Source organism: Aythya marila (assembly GCF_965140915.1).
Source record: "Aythya marila genome assembly, chromosome: 3".
NCBI classification, from domain to species: domain Eukaryota; kingdom Metazoa; phylum Chordata; class Aves; order Anseriformes; family Anatidae; genus Aythya; species Aythya marila.
In genome coordinates, this window is record NC_139044.1 from 38,625,101 (window position 1) to 38,644,520 (window position 19,420).

The following is a 19,420-nucleotide window of genomic DNA, read 5'->3' on the forward strand; positions in this document are numbered from 1 at the left end:
AAACCATCAGAACATTATATACTCCTTATCATCTTGCTTTTTCCTGTTTCAACAAATACAGAGCTACCCCTGTGTAATGCTCATTCTAAAGTTACAGATGTAAAAATAATTACCTAAATAAAAATGTCAACTGCCACAGGCTCCAGATTCTCAGGAGTGCTTCACTACCAGCAACTGTAAGGGGCAGCACCCAGGAAACTGTTCCCATTCCTCACACACACTTAAACAGGCTACTCTTTCAGGGCATTTACTACTTTTCTCCACAGACCCAGTGGGGGTGTCTAAATAGCTATCGTTGTTTATTCCATACCAGTGTTTCATTACCAAATACAAGACAATTATGTATTAATTTCATTTTTCAGGCTGTTTATTTTGTACACAAAGCAAGTTTGAAAAGCCAAAAAAAAGGACAGATTTTTACCCCATTCTTTGAAATCAGCATTTTCTAAACTAACATGAAAACTTGGTTACTCTTGCACTTAACAATTCACATAGAGTAAATTGAAGGCACTGGAATAACAAGCTTTTTCTGCCACGAAACAGTTGTCTTGAAAAGCCTCCATAGTATGAACAGGCTTTCCTGTTTTATATTCAAGGACCAGGCCTTCTCCTGCTTCAGTTTTAATTGTGTTGGTATTGACAGCTTTACCAGTATTGCTAAAATTGGTACTTAGTCTTATAGTAGCTACCGAGGGAAGACTAGGAACTATAGCTTTCATGTCTATTGTTGATTCCAGTCCAAAATTGAGAACCATCATAAAGACTCTATCTAACCCATCCAGTTCCCTCACATACACGAAAACATTACTGTCATTCCAGACGTAGCACATCCACCCCCGATGAATGGGCAGCTCATTGTTGCGAAGTGAAGTTAGCTCTCTGTATAAGCTCAGGGTTGAGTTGGACCAGGTCATCTGTACCTGCAACAAAGCCAGCATTAATGGGGTTGTTTCTTCCCACTGAATGGAGGAGATATTACTTCCTTCACACCCACACAGTCTGCCAAGAACACACATATTAAAGTTCAGTTTTGACAATTAACGCTTCAAATTTGTCTGCTAATTCCACTGAAAACCTGCCTTTTCTCCTGCACTTTCTTGGGATTTGTGCAGTGGCAGAGATGGAGGTTTTTGGCAGGACAGAATTCCCCCGTCAGTGACGCTATGTCTACCTCCGCAGGTGTCCTTTTGAGTATTTATTGTTTATTCCACAGAAAGCCATAGCCATTAAAAGCTTGACAGAATCACAGAATTTATTTCCTATTTTATTTTTTTCCTGTCTTTGAATCATATTTTTGTCTCCAGTTCTCATCAGCACTGTAAATCAGCAAAATCTGTTTCATCTACTGCTCAACTGCTTTGAAGAATTTATTTACTTACATTAGAGATGGTCTGTATTAAGTTCTTGTTACAAGGATGGTGCTTTATATATTAATATAAAAAAAAAATGCTGGATTTCAATTTAATGTTAAAATGATTAAAAGGATGTTAAAAAGCCACTCCTACATTGTAACTGCAGTTGCTCTGTTTAAATGAATATAGATGAAGTAGACTCCTTGCTGGTGCAAGGATTTTCTTCCCTCTTTAAATTAGTTAGGATTCCATACCTTTCTGTTTTCCTCCCTGGAGTTTGTTTTTATTAGCTACGCTGCCAGCTCCCACTAGGAAGTCAGAGCAAAAGAGATGCATTACAATATTTTCAGACCTTTGGTTTGTCACACAAATACCTACTTCAACATTCACACTTTGGTAGTCAGGGTTAACGGGTAACCAGCTACTGGTGCCTTCAGTAAAGCCAGCGTTAACTTGGCCATCCCACTGCATGGGGGATTTCTCTGGGAAGGTGACCTGGAAAATAAAGTGGGTTTAGAGCCGTTGCCAAGAAGTTCCTGCTTTGATTAGTCTGTTAAAAAGTTATCCCTTAAATAACAGGCTCTCAACATAGTCCATACAGTCACCATTTCAGTAGTGTTTTCTCTAGCTCATGCTAAGATGCAACAAGGAGGATGTAACCCTGCTGCAAATCTAAATAGAAACAGTGAGAAAATATGAATGGAGACAGTTGCTGAAATGGAAGAGAACAGAAAGTCTGATAGATGCGGCATCACTGGGTAAAACTGGGAGTCCCCAGATGATTTTAGTAGCCTTGCCTTGCAACAGAAGGTTGGATAAAAGACAGCTAGAATATTCTGATGGGTAACTAGACACGCCAATAGGGAACATATGAGGTAACGAGTCCTAAGAAGAGAGAACAGTAAACAACTGGTAAATCCTCTTTGGTATCTGCTTTCTTGTAACCACCCCACTTTTCACCATAGATCCCTTCAAGCATATGTTCTCAAGGACTACAATTTGGAGAGGATTTCTTATATTAGAAATAATTTTTTTCTCAAGTGCAAAAATTGTACTGAATACCAGCTTTTAGTTGATTAAAAAGTGTTGATGCAAAAAGTCTGAAGTTCTCACTTTGAAGAATTCAGAAAAATTCTGGAAAAGCTTCCTCATTGTTATTGAAGAGCTTGCCAAAAGATCTGACACTTAAATTTAATGATATAAGAGGGCATAAAATATTTTGCACATACTTTGGGTGTTTGTTTTCGATGAAAACTGTTTTTCATATAAAGGGCACTTTTCAATACAATCTGTCAGAAAAGCAGCTCAACAAAAGAAATTGTCACTTTGCTTCGTGACATTATAAATAACGGGTTTCTCCTTTTAGCATGTTCTGAAAAGCAGGAAAAAAGAAACCTAAGTTTTCAACACTGGTAACACTGCCTTTCATCTTTACCTCTTCTAGTTTTTCTTGAAGATTTTCAAATGCCAGGGATAAAAACTATTCCCTTAGCAAATACACTCCATCTTTCTAAGACACCCATTAATCAGGGATTCTTCCTCTTCCAGACTGAACGAAGAGTGGTTTTGCATTGTTACAAAGCCATGAGCCACAGGGTGGCTACTAAATGAGCGTACCCTGAGGAGCCAAGGGCAAGCCACTTTTTGAAGAGTATCTTTCTGCCTGCAGTAATCAACAGCAGTAAGAAAACGCAGGAGATGCTTTGACCCAGGCATTTCTCAGGGGAAAGATTCCCTAAGTCAGAGAAGCATTTCCTCACATCTGAATCAGACAAACCTGGAGACAATCCTGTGCTTCCGTGCAACTGCTTCCTTCCCTTTGGCACAAAACTTGACAATACCATTGATAACATCACCACAAGTGTCTCATTCTGTAATAGAGGATTTCCACAGTAAAAACAGCATCTGCCATAGGCGCATGCTCTTAAGGTGCTCAAATGTGGTCGTAAGAGGCAGAGCTGAGCTGCTGCCTTTTGGGCATGACCTTTTCCAGCCATGCCAGTATGTCTCTGACAAGAGATACTACAGCAGTCAGGTACGATCAGAGGAGAGATGAGAAATTAATATGGGCAGAATATGAAAACTGAAAGTCAGGTAGGTCAGCACAGTGTGAAAGGCACGGGCACTTTGGTTTAATCCCTTGACCTTGAATAAACGTAATTCTGAACATTTCCATCGCCTAACAAAACACAAACATCCTGCTGTGTTACCTGCAACCACAAACAAATGAGATAGGGACCTGGTCCCAGGGCTCAGGTACCTAAATCTTTTATACCTTTGGATCTAAAATACAAATCCAAAGAAATCCATTTGTGTGGTACAGAAAAGCCCCTTCCACCAGGAAATGGTAAGCAGAGGCTGGTCTGTACGGCCACCCTTTTTGGGGGATGCCCCCTCTCCTGAGCTTGGGCATTTTAGTGAGGGCAGTGGTTTAGGGAGGTGCCTCTATAGTGAGAGCAAAGTAGTCTCCAGGAGACAGTGGCTCCAACAATGCTCCCGTGAACTTTGGTTTACTCTAAGAAGTCGCCAGGAAATAATGGACTTTGACAGAGTGAATCAAGTACTGTGAGAGGAAGGCGATACAGGACTCTGTTCCTCTTGCCTCAGGTGACCAAACACACCTCTCAGAGCCACTAGCCCAGGCCTGGGCACTTGCTGCTTCCTCTGCTGAAGTGAAGCAAAGCAACAAAAACTAATCTGGCAGCAGGCAGGGACCGGGATTGTGACCCTGCAGCTCAGCAGGCATCAGGGCCTCAGTTCTGGTCTCCGGCCTGTCCGTTTCTGCAGTCCGTACAATGGCTTTGCAATGTGGAACACAGAACACCCCCTAATCATTGACAAAGACTGGAGCTGGTCAATTAATCAAGAGTTCTTGTATTTTTGGTAGTTCCATTTCTCAGAAATGAGTAACAGGATCAGAATTTATGTACTCTTCACTTACATTTTCTGAAGCAATGTTCTCCATACCAATTTCTTCACCATAGTAAGTTATAGGAGTACCAGGGAGGGTTAAAAGCAGCATGTTTATAACACTGACATATTCCTTCCCAAAGCGAGATGAAATCCGAGCAGTGTTAGGGCTTCCGGCCTGAGGAAAACAACATTCTGTTAAACAGACATTATAAAAATCTATGTGTACACGAAACTGCTCTAAGACAAAAACCATTTTGAGTGAAATTCTATCCAGAGGCAACAAAATAAACAGAAAAACATATTTGAATCGGCCTGTGTTCACCGTGCTGAAAGGGAGGACTCCAAGGGACATACACCAAAAACCACCACCTAGGTAAGCAGCTAAATGTATTTAATGTGTATTGGCCAAACGCTCACTTGAATATTCCAAGTGCATAATTACACTAATGCTACTATCACCCAAAAGAAATAAATGACAAGAGTGGCTTATTTTGAGAAAAGGGCCTTACCACTTAGAAAGACCTGTAGTGCTATTAGCTGATTTAATAATGTAGTGGGTAATTTTTCCCCTTTCACCTGCAGGTCTGTAAGGTGAATCCTGATTTTGATGCCAGTACAAGTTTCTGCCCAAAATATTTTAGAACGTAGGTGGTAGAGACACAGGGAGATGACAAATCAGCCTGAGACTTCGTTAACTCCCCCCGGTAACATTTCCCTCAGATTTCTACCGTTTTCTCTGCCACACGAAGGTGGTGCTTGTTTTGAGAAGATGATTGCTGTTATACCGGGGCTGAGAAAAGCTGGCAGCCCTGAAGGAGAACACCCAAAAGGTAAGCATGTTTGAGCATGGGACTGAAACAAAAGATCTGCGTGTAGGAAGAAATGTGGTGAAACACCAGTAGCTGCAACTCCATATGGTCCCGGTGTGTTGCCTTTTTCCTTCTGAAAGCCATTACAGCCAAAAGCTGTTTCTAAATACTCCCTCGGGCATTTTGCCCCCTTCCCCAGAGATACAGCCTTCAGGATACAAAACTGCATTCCTGAGGGTCCCATCCAATAGGTGAACAGAACTGCTCCCACGTTACATTTGTGGAAATCAAAGCCCGTGGTTTCAGTGCATTGCCTATGGCTCATCTCCTGTACGTCCCAACCATGCTTCAATGCAAATACCTGTAAAGCTAATCCCAGGGAAATCAATGTGTGTGGGGGAGATTTCTATCACCTTAAGAGGAACTATCACCTACGGTTATCACCTAGGAACAGGCCCTTCCTGTAAGGATAAGTCCAGAACTCTTACCGCCCAGTTTGGCCATTTCCCTTTAGGCATGTTTTGCATCCACAAGTTGACGGCTTCGAAAATACTGTTTCCTGACAGATTGTTCATGTTAATTAGGTAGAAATTGAATGGGAAGTCTGCTTCTTGGACAAAAGTTGTTCCATAATACATCATTGTTGCTCCTATGTCTTCCTTTTCATCACCGTCAGAACCCATAAATCTACAAAGAAGTACACAAGCTCTTTTTTTGTCTCAGTCCTAGTTTGTACAGAGCTGAAGAAAGCTATGAACAGTGTCTGACATTCTTAGAAAATAATACAGGATTAAGAATTACATCTGCTTACCTCCTTCCCATCAAAGACACAGAGAAGCTTAGATTTTGTGAAGCGAGTAATAAAAGATATTACTTAGAAATTTCTGGTGAAAAATCTACAGCAAAAGGCTGTATCTTAATGAGCCCTCTCTTTCCAAAACCACACCCACATAAGTGCATTTTTAGCAATTTCCATGCTGAAAAGCAGCTTTGTAGAAAATGTCCTGGGGGTCCTGGTGGACATGCTGAACAAGAGTCAGACACGTGCCCTTCCCACAAAGAAGGTGACAGTTTGGGGCAGCATTGGGAGCAGCACTGCCAGCAGGTCACGCAAGATGATCCTTTCCCTCTACTCAGCACTGGTGAAGCCACACCTGAAATGCTGGGTCTTGTGCTGGGGAGCCCAGAACTGGAGAGACATGAACTACTGGAGGATGTCCAGCAAAGGGGCACAAAGATGATGGGCATCTCTCCTGTTAGGAGCTACCTGAACCAACTCACTGTACGCTTCTGTACACACTGGGGAAGAAACAGCGTAGCCTATGCGCTGCCATTTGCATTTTATAAGAAAAATGTAATTAAAAAAAACCAACAAACACATTTTATTGCTAACAAGAAGGTGACAATCAGGAAAAGAAATCACTAGCCCTAGTAACGATTACCTGTATCGGCCAGGTTCACGGCTGTATTGATCCATGGTTTCGCGGAAGCTGCGGATGATGTCGTGCATGCCAACTTGGGTGGTTGTGTAGTCATGGTAGAGCTCAGAATAGGCTGTGATGCTCTCCTTAAAGACCAAGGCAACATTCCCCATTAGTTCCCCAGTATTTTAGAATTCAGAACTCCTCAAATTCTTCCTGTCCACTCTTTAGACAATCCACCAACACAGGTAAAATTTTAACTGACATGAGCTTGGCATATCAACAGTAACAGCACGGATCTGAACTGTGCTCTGGCTACACGCCAGGCTGGAAGCCGGGACCATGTTGTCGTTGTGGTAACTTAAAGCGACAATATTTGCGGAGCTGGTGAGTTTTGTGTGATCCCCAGCTCAGCGGGGGAGCAGCATCTCACCGCCGGCACTATCTGCTAACATCACCGGGTTCACCACCTCAGCAAACACAACGGGGCGGGTGCTTCTCAACGCCTCTGGCCACCTCTCAGTGTAACATGCTGCCAATGAGGTGGGTTTTGTGTTGCTGTTTGTTTTACTCTAATTCCTATTAGCACTTAAAAAGAAATACGTGCTACTGACTGCTGTGGGGTCCCAAGTGAGCCAGAGCACTGAGCCTACCTCTTGTCATGAGCTCCCCAAAGACAACTGATAGCCCTTTGAAACTCACAACGCTGGTCTTTTTAGAATATAATTTGAAAGCCAAGTATTTCAAACAAAATTCAAAGCAACTGTCAGAACAGAAATACAAGGGAGTATGGACAATCTTCTTTGCACTCCTACTTGCTTCTTTCTTGTACATGCTCCTTCTGCAGGGAGCCCAGGAGCCAATTCCCTTCCAAGGATGGGCTTCCTAAAACCTTAATTAAGAGCCAAAAGAGTAAAAACATACACTTCTCTTGCCCCAGTAGAAAATACAGGAAAAAAAAGAAAATATACATTACAGAATTCTGAGACTTGTTCACTTGCGGTTCATTTCGAAGGTGTGTGGCTTCTAGAAGAAATTTAACAGCGACAAAACTAAATCCATCAACTCCTTTACCAAGCCAAAATTTGATAATATCCTAGACAAATGGAAAAGTGGAGAGTTTCAAGTGAGCCTATAGCATTCAAAATAGCATGTACTTAAAGAGGAAAACTAAATCTACTGTAGGTAACAATATATCACAATTTAATTTTGATTTATTATTATTTATTTTTTTTAACTAGAAGTTAAAATGAATCCTGTTGAGTTAGCACTGACATACAAATAGAAAATGTCTTATTATTTCTTCCGGTATAAAAAAGAAAGACTGGTCTAAATTCTCCCGTAATTCAGGAGACCAAAGCCAGGGCATGCCTCACTAAGAGCCTTCTAATCTCTTCCATCAGAACAACTGGGATCATGCTAAGCACTATTGTTGGTGAACACCCATCTTGCCTGCACACAATTAGAACGCATTGATTCAAATATGCAAGAATATGTTGTTCTGCACAGACCTTGTGCCACCAATTTTCTTTTTATACAATAGAGCTCTTAAAATGCTTGTTCCCTTTTATTTGACAGATGTGTTTGTTTTTTTCATTTTATTTTATTTTCAGGCTTACTTGTTGATTTGCAGGAACATGAAAAGTTTTAAATCTATAGCAGTTAACTTGGATAATAATTCCACTACCAAAGGCAGAGGTTAGTCACTATTAGTAGAATTATTTCCTACTTCAGTAGCTGTTATAATACTAAAATTCTGATTGTTCTGGTTTTCACAAACAACTCTGAAGTTCAACCCCCCTTGAGCAGTTTGTGCACATGATCTTTTAGACCAGATGCTGTTTTTTGTTTTTTTTTTTTAATGTAAGTACAATAAATTGTCTTATTTTTAACATGTGTATGAAACACACTTGAGAGCATAGGCTGGAGTGAGAACCACTCCACATTCAAGCTTTACAGATTTTTGGCAAATCGGGAGTCCACCTTTGGAGCTGTACTTTCTCGTGGAACCGTTCTGAAGGCAGCAGCTCTCAATGCAGTGTCTGTCCAATACTGAATCCACCAAACAGTGTATGTTTGGGCACGTGCTCATCACAAAAGCAGCACCAGGTATCAGCAGTGCAAATATCAAACACTGACTTGATTAGACCGATTATAGTCCTAACCTGAAAGAGGATTTTTAATTAACGTACTAGACAAAGATTATTCTTCAACGTGCTGGAGGAATCAATGATGTTTACAAGCATTTACCTAAGGTGGGTATTATCAGATCAAACTTACTGGTCTTTGTTTCATCTCTATGCATAAGACATGCAGCAACTATTTGCTACTTCAGCAATGTATCAGGTAGCATTCAAAAAAACAGACCTACTTCCCAACGCGTTAATGAATTATGCTTTGTCTACTGGGAGACGTGGTGGAGGCAGGCATGAGGTTTTATCAGATCACAACCATTCCTTGGTGAAACATTTCTGGCTGTAAAGGTTATCCATGTCCCTCCCCACAGAAAGTGGTCAGAGGTGTGGGCAGACCAAAACTAACTCCTTCTTATCAAGCCCAGGCATTCCTTGCATTTCAGATCAGCATTGCCTCACTTCCTCAAAAATGCAAACACCTCTGCTAACACAAGGTGACACCCCCCATTGGGCTGGCTAATTAACACCTCCTTGTAACAACAGAGATTAAACCTTCGCTCAGCTTGCCTGATTCAGCTGTGCTTCAGCACCAGCTTCAGTGCAAGACACTTGACCATCCATGTCAGTCCTCTCATTAAATGCTGTCCTCCATGCAACAACCAAATTCATTAAATACCTTCAATGTTGGCTCCTGGTGGAGACTAGACTTGACAGCACACAACTGTTTCCTTGCAGCAGTCATGTTAGATTATGTGACTACCAGCAGCATCTTCAAGACAAGTAACAATCTTAGGGCTTACAGGGGGAGTATTTATGCTACTGTACAAGATCTGACCCAGGCACCTCTTCTGTAAGTATGTTTAATTCTGGCCATCCATGTTTGAGAAAATGAGTGGAAAAAAAAAGGATGTGTATGGTTCACAGACAGCAAGCATGAACTTGCATATGCATGAGGTTATGCTAAAAAGCAGAGGGCTCTTAAAGGTTCAAAGCAAAGAAATGAAGATCCCCTTCCACTTCCCACTGAAGGCTAAAGGAACTCCTTTTAAAGTGCAGTAGCCTGTTCAAAAAATGATCAAGATCTTGCCAGGTGCTTGTGATAGCAGGGATTTAATCCAGCATAAAAAGCAATAGTCATCAGGGCCAGAGCACTGCAAAAAAACCACTGCCAGTGCCTCCGCTCAAGGACAGTTTCATTTGGATTATTTATTTATTTACTGGGGGGGAGGGGGTATTGCTTGCTTTTAAATTAGAAAGACTTGAAACAAAGTAGCTCTGATACTGGAAGCATCAGAAGGTAGAGCTTGAATTTTTAAACTTAAAGTTTGTCTAGATGCTTTTTTGTTTCCATCCATGCACTGTAGCTCTTGAGTTACTTCCAACTAGATTGTAAATTGTGTAGCACAAAATCAAATCAAGCAGAGAAGTATCTGCTTAGCTACTGGTGCAGCAGCAACAGGTCATATACTTACATGGATTTCTTGTTGAACAGCGAGGTTGCGGAAATTTAAGTCTGGCTGTTCTTTCCCAAACTGATGAAAATAACACTGTTTTCTCACATCGTCAAACTGCCAGCTGGAATTCCCATAGACACTCACCTGTTCATGTAAGTGGGAAGAAAAATAATCCAAACTCTCAAATTAACAAACAATTAGTCATATGCATACTTTACGATGTGGTGCATTACAAGCACATAATAAAGCACAAAATGCCTAATAGATGGACTAAATTTTAAGTAGACTTTGATACTTCGTTTCTCATTTCCTTCTCCTATTAGTTGCTCTTCCTTTCAGTCAGGCTTTGCCACATGTATCTCGTGTTCAATGCTTTGTTTCATTCCTCTTTAAGTAGACTTCTGCTGGGAATTATAACAAAGAGGGGGAAACATGGGTGGAACCATTTCTTTTGGAATTAGTTTTCCTAAAACTGTTGTTAAAAATAGCTTTAGTTCACTTTCCTTAATCTGTTATTGTCCCTTTGAAGCACTACCCACAGTCAGTGTGTTAAAATGTTAATTTTATGATCTCTGTAATAAAGAATTCCAAAAACTGAGGTGGCTCTTAAGACTCCAGTTAAAAACACACCAAAAAAAGCACAACAAAATCAACCAAACAAAATTGTTGTTTGGGGGAACAAAATTGGGAAGAAAACCTTATATTCTAAAACCTCCTACCTGGAGGTTTTATAATATAAGAATTGTTAACCATACACCCATCAATTCAGATTTTAGATAAATGAGAATCGCAGAGTGGTTTGGGCTAGAAGAGACCTTAAAGATCATAGAATTGCAACCCCCCTGCCATGGGCAGGGACACCTCCCACCAGACCAGGTTGCCCAAAGCCCCATCCAGCCTGGCCGTGAAAACTTCCAGGGATGGGGCATCCACAGCTTCTCCAGACAACCATATATACAGAATACATACATTTTCCTTTTTTTTTTTTTTTTCCCCAAAGCAAATGAAAAAGTAGATCCACCTTCCAGAAAAGGGGGAAAAAAGCCTAGAGCATATTGCTTTGCTTCGCTTGTACACAACTATGACTGCAGAGCAGAGATAAAGTTTCCAACACGGAAGAATTTTTTAATTGTTTGAAGTAGGAACCCCTCCACCCTGAACTGGTTTAAATCTTAACCCAACACAGCCTCACTTAGTAACCTCGGTCTGTACCCGTGAGCAACCATTTACAGCCCTGCATCCACCGGGACAACGATGTTTTAGGCATTGTTGTTACAGGCAACCTGCAACCCAATTTACAAGTGTCCCTGCCCACACTTACCCAGTTGTTGGGCACAGCGATCGCTGCCCCTGCCTGCATGCAGTCCTGCCAGATGTAGTAGTCTGTGTACTTCCCAGTACGGTTGCGACTAAGCTGAAACCATTGGTGCTTGTCACTTGTGTGGTTTGGTATTAAGTCCATTATCACTTTTAACCCTTATAAAGCAAATCATAAATAGATTTAATTCAACCTTTTAAGACTTTTTTTTTAATATATTTTTTTGGTATCACAAGTATTTGGGCTTCTTCAAAAGCCTGGGAGCTTGGGTTTGTGCTCAAGGGACAGGCAGGTAGCTTGGGTTTACATAGCCCCATTGGCTGGGGCCAATATACACAAAGACAAAAAGCCCCAGGCTACCGGTCCAGCTAAACTAATGAGGGTCAGCAAGCAGGGGCAGCACATCTTGCTGGGTCTCTTCCCTGTAAAGAGGGAAGAAAACCAGAGCAGATTTCTGTGGTTATGAAACCACTTCAACCAAGTCTGGCCAAAAACTCTTGATTTCAACATCTCTCTCCCATCTCACAGCTGGGAAATGGGCATCACCACTTCACAAGCATTAATGAACATATGTTCTTCCTCACCCTTCCTACAGATCAGGCTTTTTTAAAACTCTCAAATGCTTTTGGGACTGGCAAACCATTTTCCATTCAGCCCAACTTGGAAGGAAAAACCTAAGAAGGAAACACCTGGGCAAGGCTTGGGTCTAAGGCATACACGCACCAACCAAGGATGCAATCGCAGGAAGGAAGCACATGCTTCCTCCCAGCCTCTTAATTGTTTTCCTGCTTTCTCCAGAAAGCAGCCATCAGTAATAAAATCCAGAGCCAGAAACAACTGCCTGGCAGGCGTGATGCCCTTGTGCCGTTGACATGCACTCCCAGACCCAGCAGGGACCATGGCAGTAGGTGAGCCCTGCATGTGTGAGCACGGAAGCTCAAGATCAGAACCTAATGGCACAAGGTACACCTCCATCATACAAGTGAACGCCTTTTTAATAGAGCTGTTTTGATCAGAGCTGCAGCTTACCTCGATCATGTATGGCTGCAAGCAGATTCTCAAAATCACTCATTGATCCAAACATGGGATCAATATCATAGAAGTCTTCAGCTCCATAGCCAAGGTCTTTTAAGGGGGACTTGTAGAAAGAAGTGATCCAGATTGTTTTTATGTTCAAATTCACTATATGGTCCAGCTTTTCTTGGATACCTATGTAAATGAAAAGGGCATCATCAACTCTTTACAAAAGACAAAATATTTTGGTTGAAGTAAGTTTGCTGTGGGTTCTCAAAGATGGAACACAGATCCCTTTGATACATTAAACACCCCTACTTTTCACTGATCTCAGCTAGCAGGGCAATCTTGAAATTTCTTCAGGAGTAGCATGAGACCAAAAAATGGAAACCATATGAAGCCACTTGAAAGTTCTGCTGTTTCCTGTCAACCCTATACCTTAACTTTTGGTCTAACTCCAGTCTTAGACTTGACTTGAGCAAGAAACTGCTGGTGAGATCTAGTAACGAGAATGTGAGTGGCCATTGGTGATAAATAAAATAAGTCTTATACGCCACTCTTAACTCAAGTGGCTTCTCTTTTGGACTGTAAGGTAACTATTTCTAAAATTTTTATATGTATATAAATACACACAAAATGACTGCTGCCCTGCATAACACACAACAAAAATGGAAGTTCACCCACCTTTCAGATCACCATTCCCATCCATGTCGCTGTCCTTGAAAGAACGAGGGTAGATCTGGTAAATAGGACTAGCTTGCCACCAGTCGAGGCACTTTGGGGACAGAGCAATAATGGCAATTGTAGCACACACGAGCACGACAGCAGCAGTGATTATGAGCCAAAAGAGAATCTCCCGGGTGACTCTGTACCGGGCTTGGCTGGAGAACTTCAGCAAGACTTCCTTTGGCATCCCTGCATAGGGCTCCAAAACTGGCTCCTCAGTAGCTTCTGGGTTCACACCAATAATGCATGTTTTTGGCATTTCTTCTTGGCTACTGGTATCGGTCTCCTTGTCATCAAAAGCCTCATTTTGAACAAATCCATTGTTCTCCACACCTCCCTTCTCACTCAGCTCCATAGGCAAGCTCTTTGCTTCCTCGTCACCCATTTTGCTTGGTGTCTCTTGTCCTGGAGACAGACACTCACTACAGCAAGGAAGCGAGCCAGCATACCTTTGTTCAGTGGAATGAGAAGCAGCTTAATTAGCACCTGGGTTTATAAATAATCCTGACCAATTGGTCAAAGTTCAAAGGAGGAAAAAGGACAAAGTGCTCCAGCTCTTTTGCGTAACAGGCATCTTCAGCAAGATAACAAAACACTACAAGAAAGCACAGTTTTCCAAGGAGCAGTTATGTTTTCTGTTGCTCTCTTTAACATCCTAAACTTCTTGTCCTTTCTATAGCAATGTTTTTCATTTCTTTTTAAATAAATTTATAATTTATAACAGGTTTAGTAAGTGTTCAACTTCGCAGATTGGTCCTTGCCTCCCTTGCAACCTCAGGGTAAATGAGTAGTAAAAACATCGGCACTGAGAAGAAGGTGTAGGCAGCTTCTGGTCCAAAAGCAAGAGTACAAATTCAGTAGGAAGAAAAGATCCAAAGCCTGCCGTGCTGGGTTTCTCACAGCACGGACTAGCCCAGACGCAGCCCACCCACAGCTCCCAAGCAGCGATAAGGCACACACCGGTCCTGCAGCTCAGCGCACGTTGCAGGCTGCTGCCCCCACAGCTATCCCCAGGCACAAGCACCCAAGGGAGAATTGCTCGCTGCTTATCAGCAACACTGAAGTTTTGCACAAGCAGGCACAGGTTTACACCTTTGTGTAAACCTTTGTGTGCCCTATACTTCAGCTGGCCTGAAGCCTGCAAACCTGCACCCCCCAAAGGGCCCCTCAGGCCTGTGTGCTGCCCCAGGCACCTGGAGGCAGGCACACCGTGACAGGGCCCTGCTGCAGGCCACAGCTGATGTCTGCCCACAGCCACTAGGCAAATGCCAGCAGGTCGTTGTGGTTCAGAAACATCTGCTTTTGGCTTCTTAACCAACTGAATCCCTTAAGTTAGGATACAAAAATGTTTTTACCACGACTGCCTCAAAGCATCACAGAAGGCCCCTTAAGGCATCTGTGGCAGGTCAGTGGGACACAGAACTGTACTTTTTCAAATTAAAGAACTGCTGGGCAGGCAATGCTGTGTGGCCATACCTTCAGGTGCAGTTTTGCATCTAATTCACCAGCATTTAATGCTCATCTAGTAAACTCCTACCCCTGGCTGCTTTTCCTGCCTTGCATTGCCCCCTGCCTTGTGCCAGGTGAAGTATTTGTGTGGCTGAGCAGCGAACCAGGCTGGGAAATACATCTGGCAAAAAACAAATGTCGTTTCATTCTTTAAACAGCTTAATTCCTAAACTGCCAGGTCACCGTGAGGCCACGGGGTGCTCCATGCCAGCTTGGCACAGCGAGGACAGGACAGGGAGGCAGGGTGCAAGGCACAAGGCACAGCTACTTGACCAAGCAACAGTTAAATAACACCCTTCACGTCTCACATTCATTTTGGTACATTCTTGTCCATCCCTGTAGAGGAAACCCTATTATTTCCACTTTATGGAGCAGAAAGCAAGGCACACGACAGTTAGATCTCACATCAACAGATCTCTGTGCACGTGCTTCTAGAATCAAAGGCAGGGAGAGAATTCAAGTTCAGTTAACAGCTTACCTCGGATCACATAAAATCTGCAGAGGATCAGATTTCCTCTTTCTTCACCCAGGTTGTACATTACTACCTAAAGCACTGCCAAAATTCAGATTCTAAGTTTTTTACCCCTTACCTTTTTTTTTTTTTTTTTTAAGTTGGTAAATTTAATGGTAATAAATGCCTGCATGGCTGTGTGTGTTTGATCTAAAGATACATGGGTAGCTACCTTCACTATGCATAATTCTTACAACTAATCAAGACAAACTGAAGATTAAGCAGTTGAAAGCTACTATCACATTTTGACACTTTTTTCCCCTTTAATTCAATTATTTTCCACGTGCACAACCGTGTTTGTTCTATGAAACCTGCCACTCATTAACTGCCCCTTCAAAACAGCGTCTGTTGTCCTAATGTAATCCATAAGTAATGCTAAATGCTTATTTATACCTTAAGTAGTACAGATTGTGTCTTAATTGCCAAGCATGCAGCTGAAAACAAGAGGATTATTCTGGGGGAGCACCATGCACAAGCTTCAGACATCTATAAATGAATCTCTGTGGACTAATTCAACCTCCAGGTGTCTACTGGGCATGCAGAGATACAGTGACACAATATTTTATGGTTAACACAAAATAAACCATGCTGGAAACAACCGAGTAACTGTCTTGGTGAACACACAGATTTACAGCCAGACTTCAGTGCTTTACAGTCGGACTGACAGTGTTTACAGGTTTCAATCACATTTCAGATTAACTCCACATTGCTACATAAGGAGAGCCGATGTACAAACGGGTATGAGCAGAGCACAGACATGTTTAGCCTGGACACCTGGACCTTGAATACCAAAAAAGTTATTCTAGAAAACCTGTAGAAAAAGTATGGCCAAGGATCTTAAAGTAGATCCTGGAAGCTACCTAGCATGGACCCTCGAGAAGAAGCCCCAGAATCTGGTACCTCCTCCTCCTCCTGTAGATGTGATTCCTTGCAGACTGAAAATAGCCAGTCTCAAACAGGAATGAAAGAAAAGGAAAAAGCTCCCATGTGGTATTTCTGTTAGTTGCTTTTGTACCAAAGCAACACGAGTAACGAGACCAAGACAGCAAATGCCTCTGGATAAGCTACCCGTACACGTACTGCAGAAGGGCTGGGCAGGGCTGGTGTCCTACAGCAGCTGACAGCTCACTCCATACCTTTACAGTTGCAATCAGTTAGCACAGGCAGATGCACTGCTTGCCAGCACAACTGCTATATATTAACTAGATATAAACCAAACAGGTATTTATTAGGCCTTTTTTTCCCCCCTCCTCATCTGAAGGAGTTACTCACTTTAAAATTATTTGATAAAGGAAAGCTGTAAACGTCAGCTTGAGAGGCAGATCACCAGCAATTCCCACCAAGGTTTAAGTTTTTCTTTTTAAAATGTATTTTATGTATGCAGGCATTACACTTCTGGCTTGCTCTCAAGCATTTCCAAAACGGTTCCCTCCTGAGCAATTTTATAGTTTAGCAAGAATAACTAGCCAATGCTACTGCGTTCGCAGAATCCACTGAAAAGCATTAAACAGTAGAGAAAACACTTCATATTCTGTGCCAGTTATTCTGTTTACCTCAGCATTAGATAGGGAAACAAAACCAATCCGTATGTGGGCAGTAATAGCTGCTATCTCCACACAGATTGCCATGGTTATTTCTATAAGATGGAGGGGTTAATTTCCACAAGTATTTCTTATATATAATTATTTCGATGCACTGGCTGACTAAGGAGTCTGCTGTTTGATGCTATACAAATGCCAAGTAGCTTACCAGTTATTTGATACCATACATATTACACCAAAAATCATACAAAGGGGTGATTAAGCACCCTAATGCGCTAAGTGTAGGAAGATGTTTATTTTTAAAAAGTTCTCTTGCTTAATGCTTTTTTATTAAATGTTTTGTTACCACTGAAACTGCTCTGACATAATGTACTTCACAGCTAAATATAACTTTATTATTTACAGAACCCAGGCCAGCTTCACACCCATGTAAAAAGGCAAACACTGCAGCTGACAATATTTCCTCAGCAGCTCCCACAGGACTGATGGATAATCTGACCTTTAAAGCTACATTTCATTCGGCATTAAGGAAGTCCTCCCGTGACACAGAGGGCAGCCATCGAGAGTGAGACACTCTCTAGAAACAAATTCCTGCTGTGGTATCTCTTACCCAGGGGTTCCCTGACCACACATGAGGTTTCTGCCATCAGCATGCAGCCTGAAGTCCTGCTAAAATCTAATTGCACGAGACACCACGCCAAGGCCCGGTGTTTTTTTTTTTTTTTTTTAAATGCTCTTAGTCCACTAATGGACTATGTGATTAAAGGTTAATGGCATTATAAACGCTGTAATTACCTACTGCTTGGCTCATGTGATGTAGCAGGGGTAGCTTTCTGGGAAAGAGGCACCTGGCCCCTGCCCCCCATGGGTGATCAGCATGGCTGGCTTCTCCCACTACTTCTAATGGAAACAATTATCCCCTAATCCTTGCTCTTAGCAAAGCTGCAAGTACAGCAGCATGCAGAGTTGACTCCTTCCGATGTCCCCCCCTACAGAGGATCAGACATGGTACTGCCACACACCCTTTATTTTAGAAGTAAATCTGAGTGTGCTCCTCTACAGAATGAAGCTCACTCATTCCCGCACCCTCCTCAGTCTACACCACTTCCACTCTTCCCTCTATGGCATTTGTCTGTCACAGCTGTCCTAAAGGACACCAACTTCCAAACAATTTTCTTTTCCAGCCTAGTCCTTAAAATCTTGGCCAGCGAGAGACCCAGACCTTGATTGTATTCTTGTATGAGCTAGCAATGTTCAGCACAATATTAAATCCCAAAAGACTGCAGCTGCAGCTGTGATGGCCATAAACCCAAGAGTGACCTGGTGTTACTGAAAGATCTCTGAAATGGAAGATTTGAAGTACAGACAGCCCAGCTAGACAGCCCAATGGAAGGCAAGCAGATGCTCAAAACCAAGAAGGGACTGTGCTGTATCGTGACCACATCCACCCTTTGGGTTACCAAGAGACAGCACCCCATAAGCAAGTTAGCTGCTACATCTACCCACGCCACAGCTTACAAAAATTTACACTCACTGAATAGTAACTGAGGAGCAAATTTGGGTCTGTTGAACTCTAGGCACTTCCTCATGCAGTCAAAGGGGTTTTCAGGGAGGAGCCATCAAGTGTGGAATACGGTGTCCTGCCCGACCCCACAGTGCTGACTGTGTGTGACCACAGCCATCACCCCACTACACGAGCTGTGATGCTTTTCACAGGGCCCAAGTGTCCCCGCCTGCAAGAGCCATGCATGCAATACCACACGAGAATACACAGCAGGCCACTGAGCCTCTCCAGAGCTTAGAGTTTAATCCTTCCCTGTCTCAGCGCATCTAGATAGATCTTCCTGCAACTAATCTGCTTTCTTCATGTACGGTGAGTTGTGGCGGGCATTTCATGATCAAATGTACTCATGTCGTGCTCCCCTGAAGTAACCTCCTGCTGAAAGACATCAGATCACATCAGGTGTTTGCAGTCTGTGTACAGGCCTCACTGGACTACTGAATTGATCCCAAAGGTTTTACAAGGGCTGGCTGTGACCAACACTCCAGTGACTCCACATCAGAGCACACCAGCCCACCACCAGCAAGTGAGTGTCTAAAACGAATATGAACGCTGGGAAGTGAAACCAAAGAACTGGAAGTATACATTTCTGGAAAACGACACTGAAGCACACCTCCTCCCATTCAGATGGGCTGACCTTGTGCAGTACACGGCAAGAGCTGGCACGTGCGAGGTTCTGCGTTCAAGGAAGGTGCTCTCTGGCCAGCACAAACTCAACCTCAGCATCAAAAACATTTCACAACTACAAGAAGCCCTTTCCAAATAGATACACATACCATTCACTGCAGACTTAAGTGGCAGAAATTAATCTTAAATTTTACACTGACCTGAACATACAAAGGCAAATGGAAGACAATGGTTATTTTTAAAAAGCTAGAAGAATTGCTAAAAAACAGGCTAATTCCCATTACTAACCACCGCCTCCTTTCGAGAAGGTGCACGGTATCACTCCTGTTTAACAGATGTTAACAGAGGTCCAGTGGGCAGAAATACTCATGAAAGAGTTCCTAAAATTCAACATGAGACCTGACTACAGTTTTCCCTGGACAACTGTTATTTCCTCAGCTCAAGCCTCGCTGACTGCCTCCAAACTAACCTTTTCTTTGGAACTGTCTCTAAAAACATTCATACAGCATTTCCTATAGGCTAAGCCCCT

The 19,420-nt window shown here is 42.5% G+C and overlaps 1 protein-coding gene across 1 annotated transcript; it reads right to left on the reverse strand.

Moving 5' to 3' along the window:
- Positions 1-338: 338 nt before the first annotated feature.
- On the reverse strand, positions 339-13,866 carry SLC3A1 (solute carrier family 3 member 1). The gene is made up of 10 exons (XM_082757386.1): positions 13,101-13,866; positions 12,432-12,611; positions 11,406-11,560; positions 10,103-10,228; positions 7,472-7,591; positions 6,517-6,641; positions 5,563-5,761; positions 4,294-4,440; positions 1,731-1,847; positions 339-920 (listed from the first exon to the last, which is right to left on the reverse strand). Exons 1-10 carry the CDS (start codon positions 13,525-13,527, stop codon positions 480-482), a joined length of 2,037 nt encoding a protein of 678 aa, XP_082613512.1. The 5' UTR covers positions 13,528-13,866; the 3' UTR covers positions 339-479.
- Positions 13,867-19,420: the final 5,554 nt, after the last annotated feature.

What these genes read in the sequence shown, in the direction of transcription:
- SLC3A1 (XM_082757386.1), bottom strand. Translation starts at nt 13,527, where the DNA reads ATGGGTGACGAGGAAGCAAAGAGCTTGCCTATGGAGCTGAGTGAGAAG. An exon ending in TGGGAATGGTGATCTGAAAG is followed by an intron (nt 12,612 to 13,100) that starts GTGGGTGAACTT and finishes TCATTTACATAG; the next exon opens with GTATCCAAGAAAAGCTGGAC. An exon ending in TCGCTGTGCCCAACAACTGG is followed by an intron (nt 10,229 to 11,405) that starts GTAAGTGTGGGC and finishes TTACATGAACAG; the next exon opens with GTGAGTGTCTATGGGAATTC.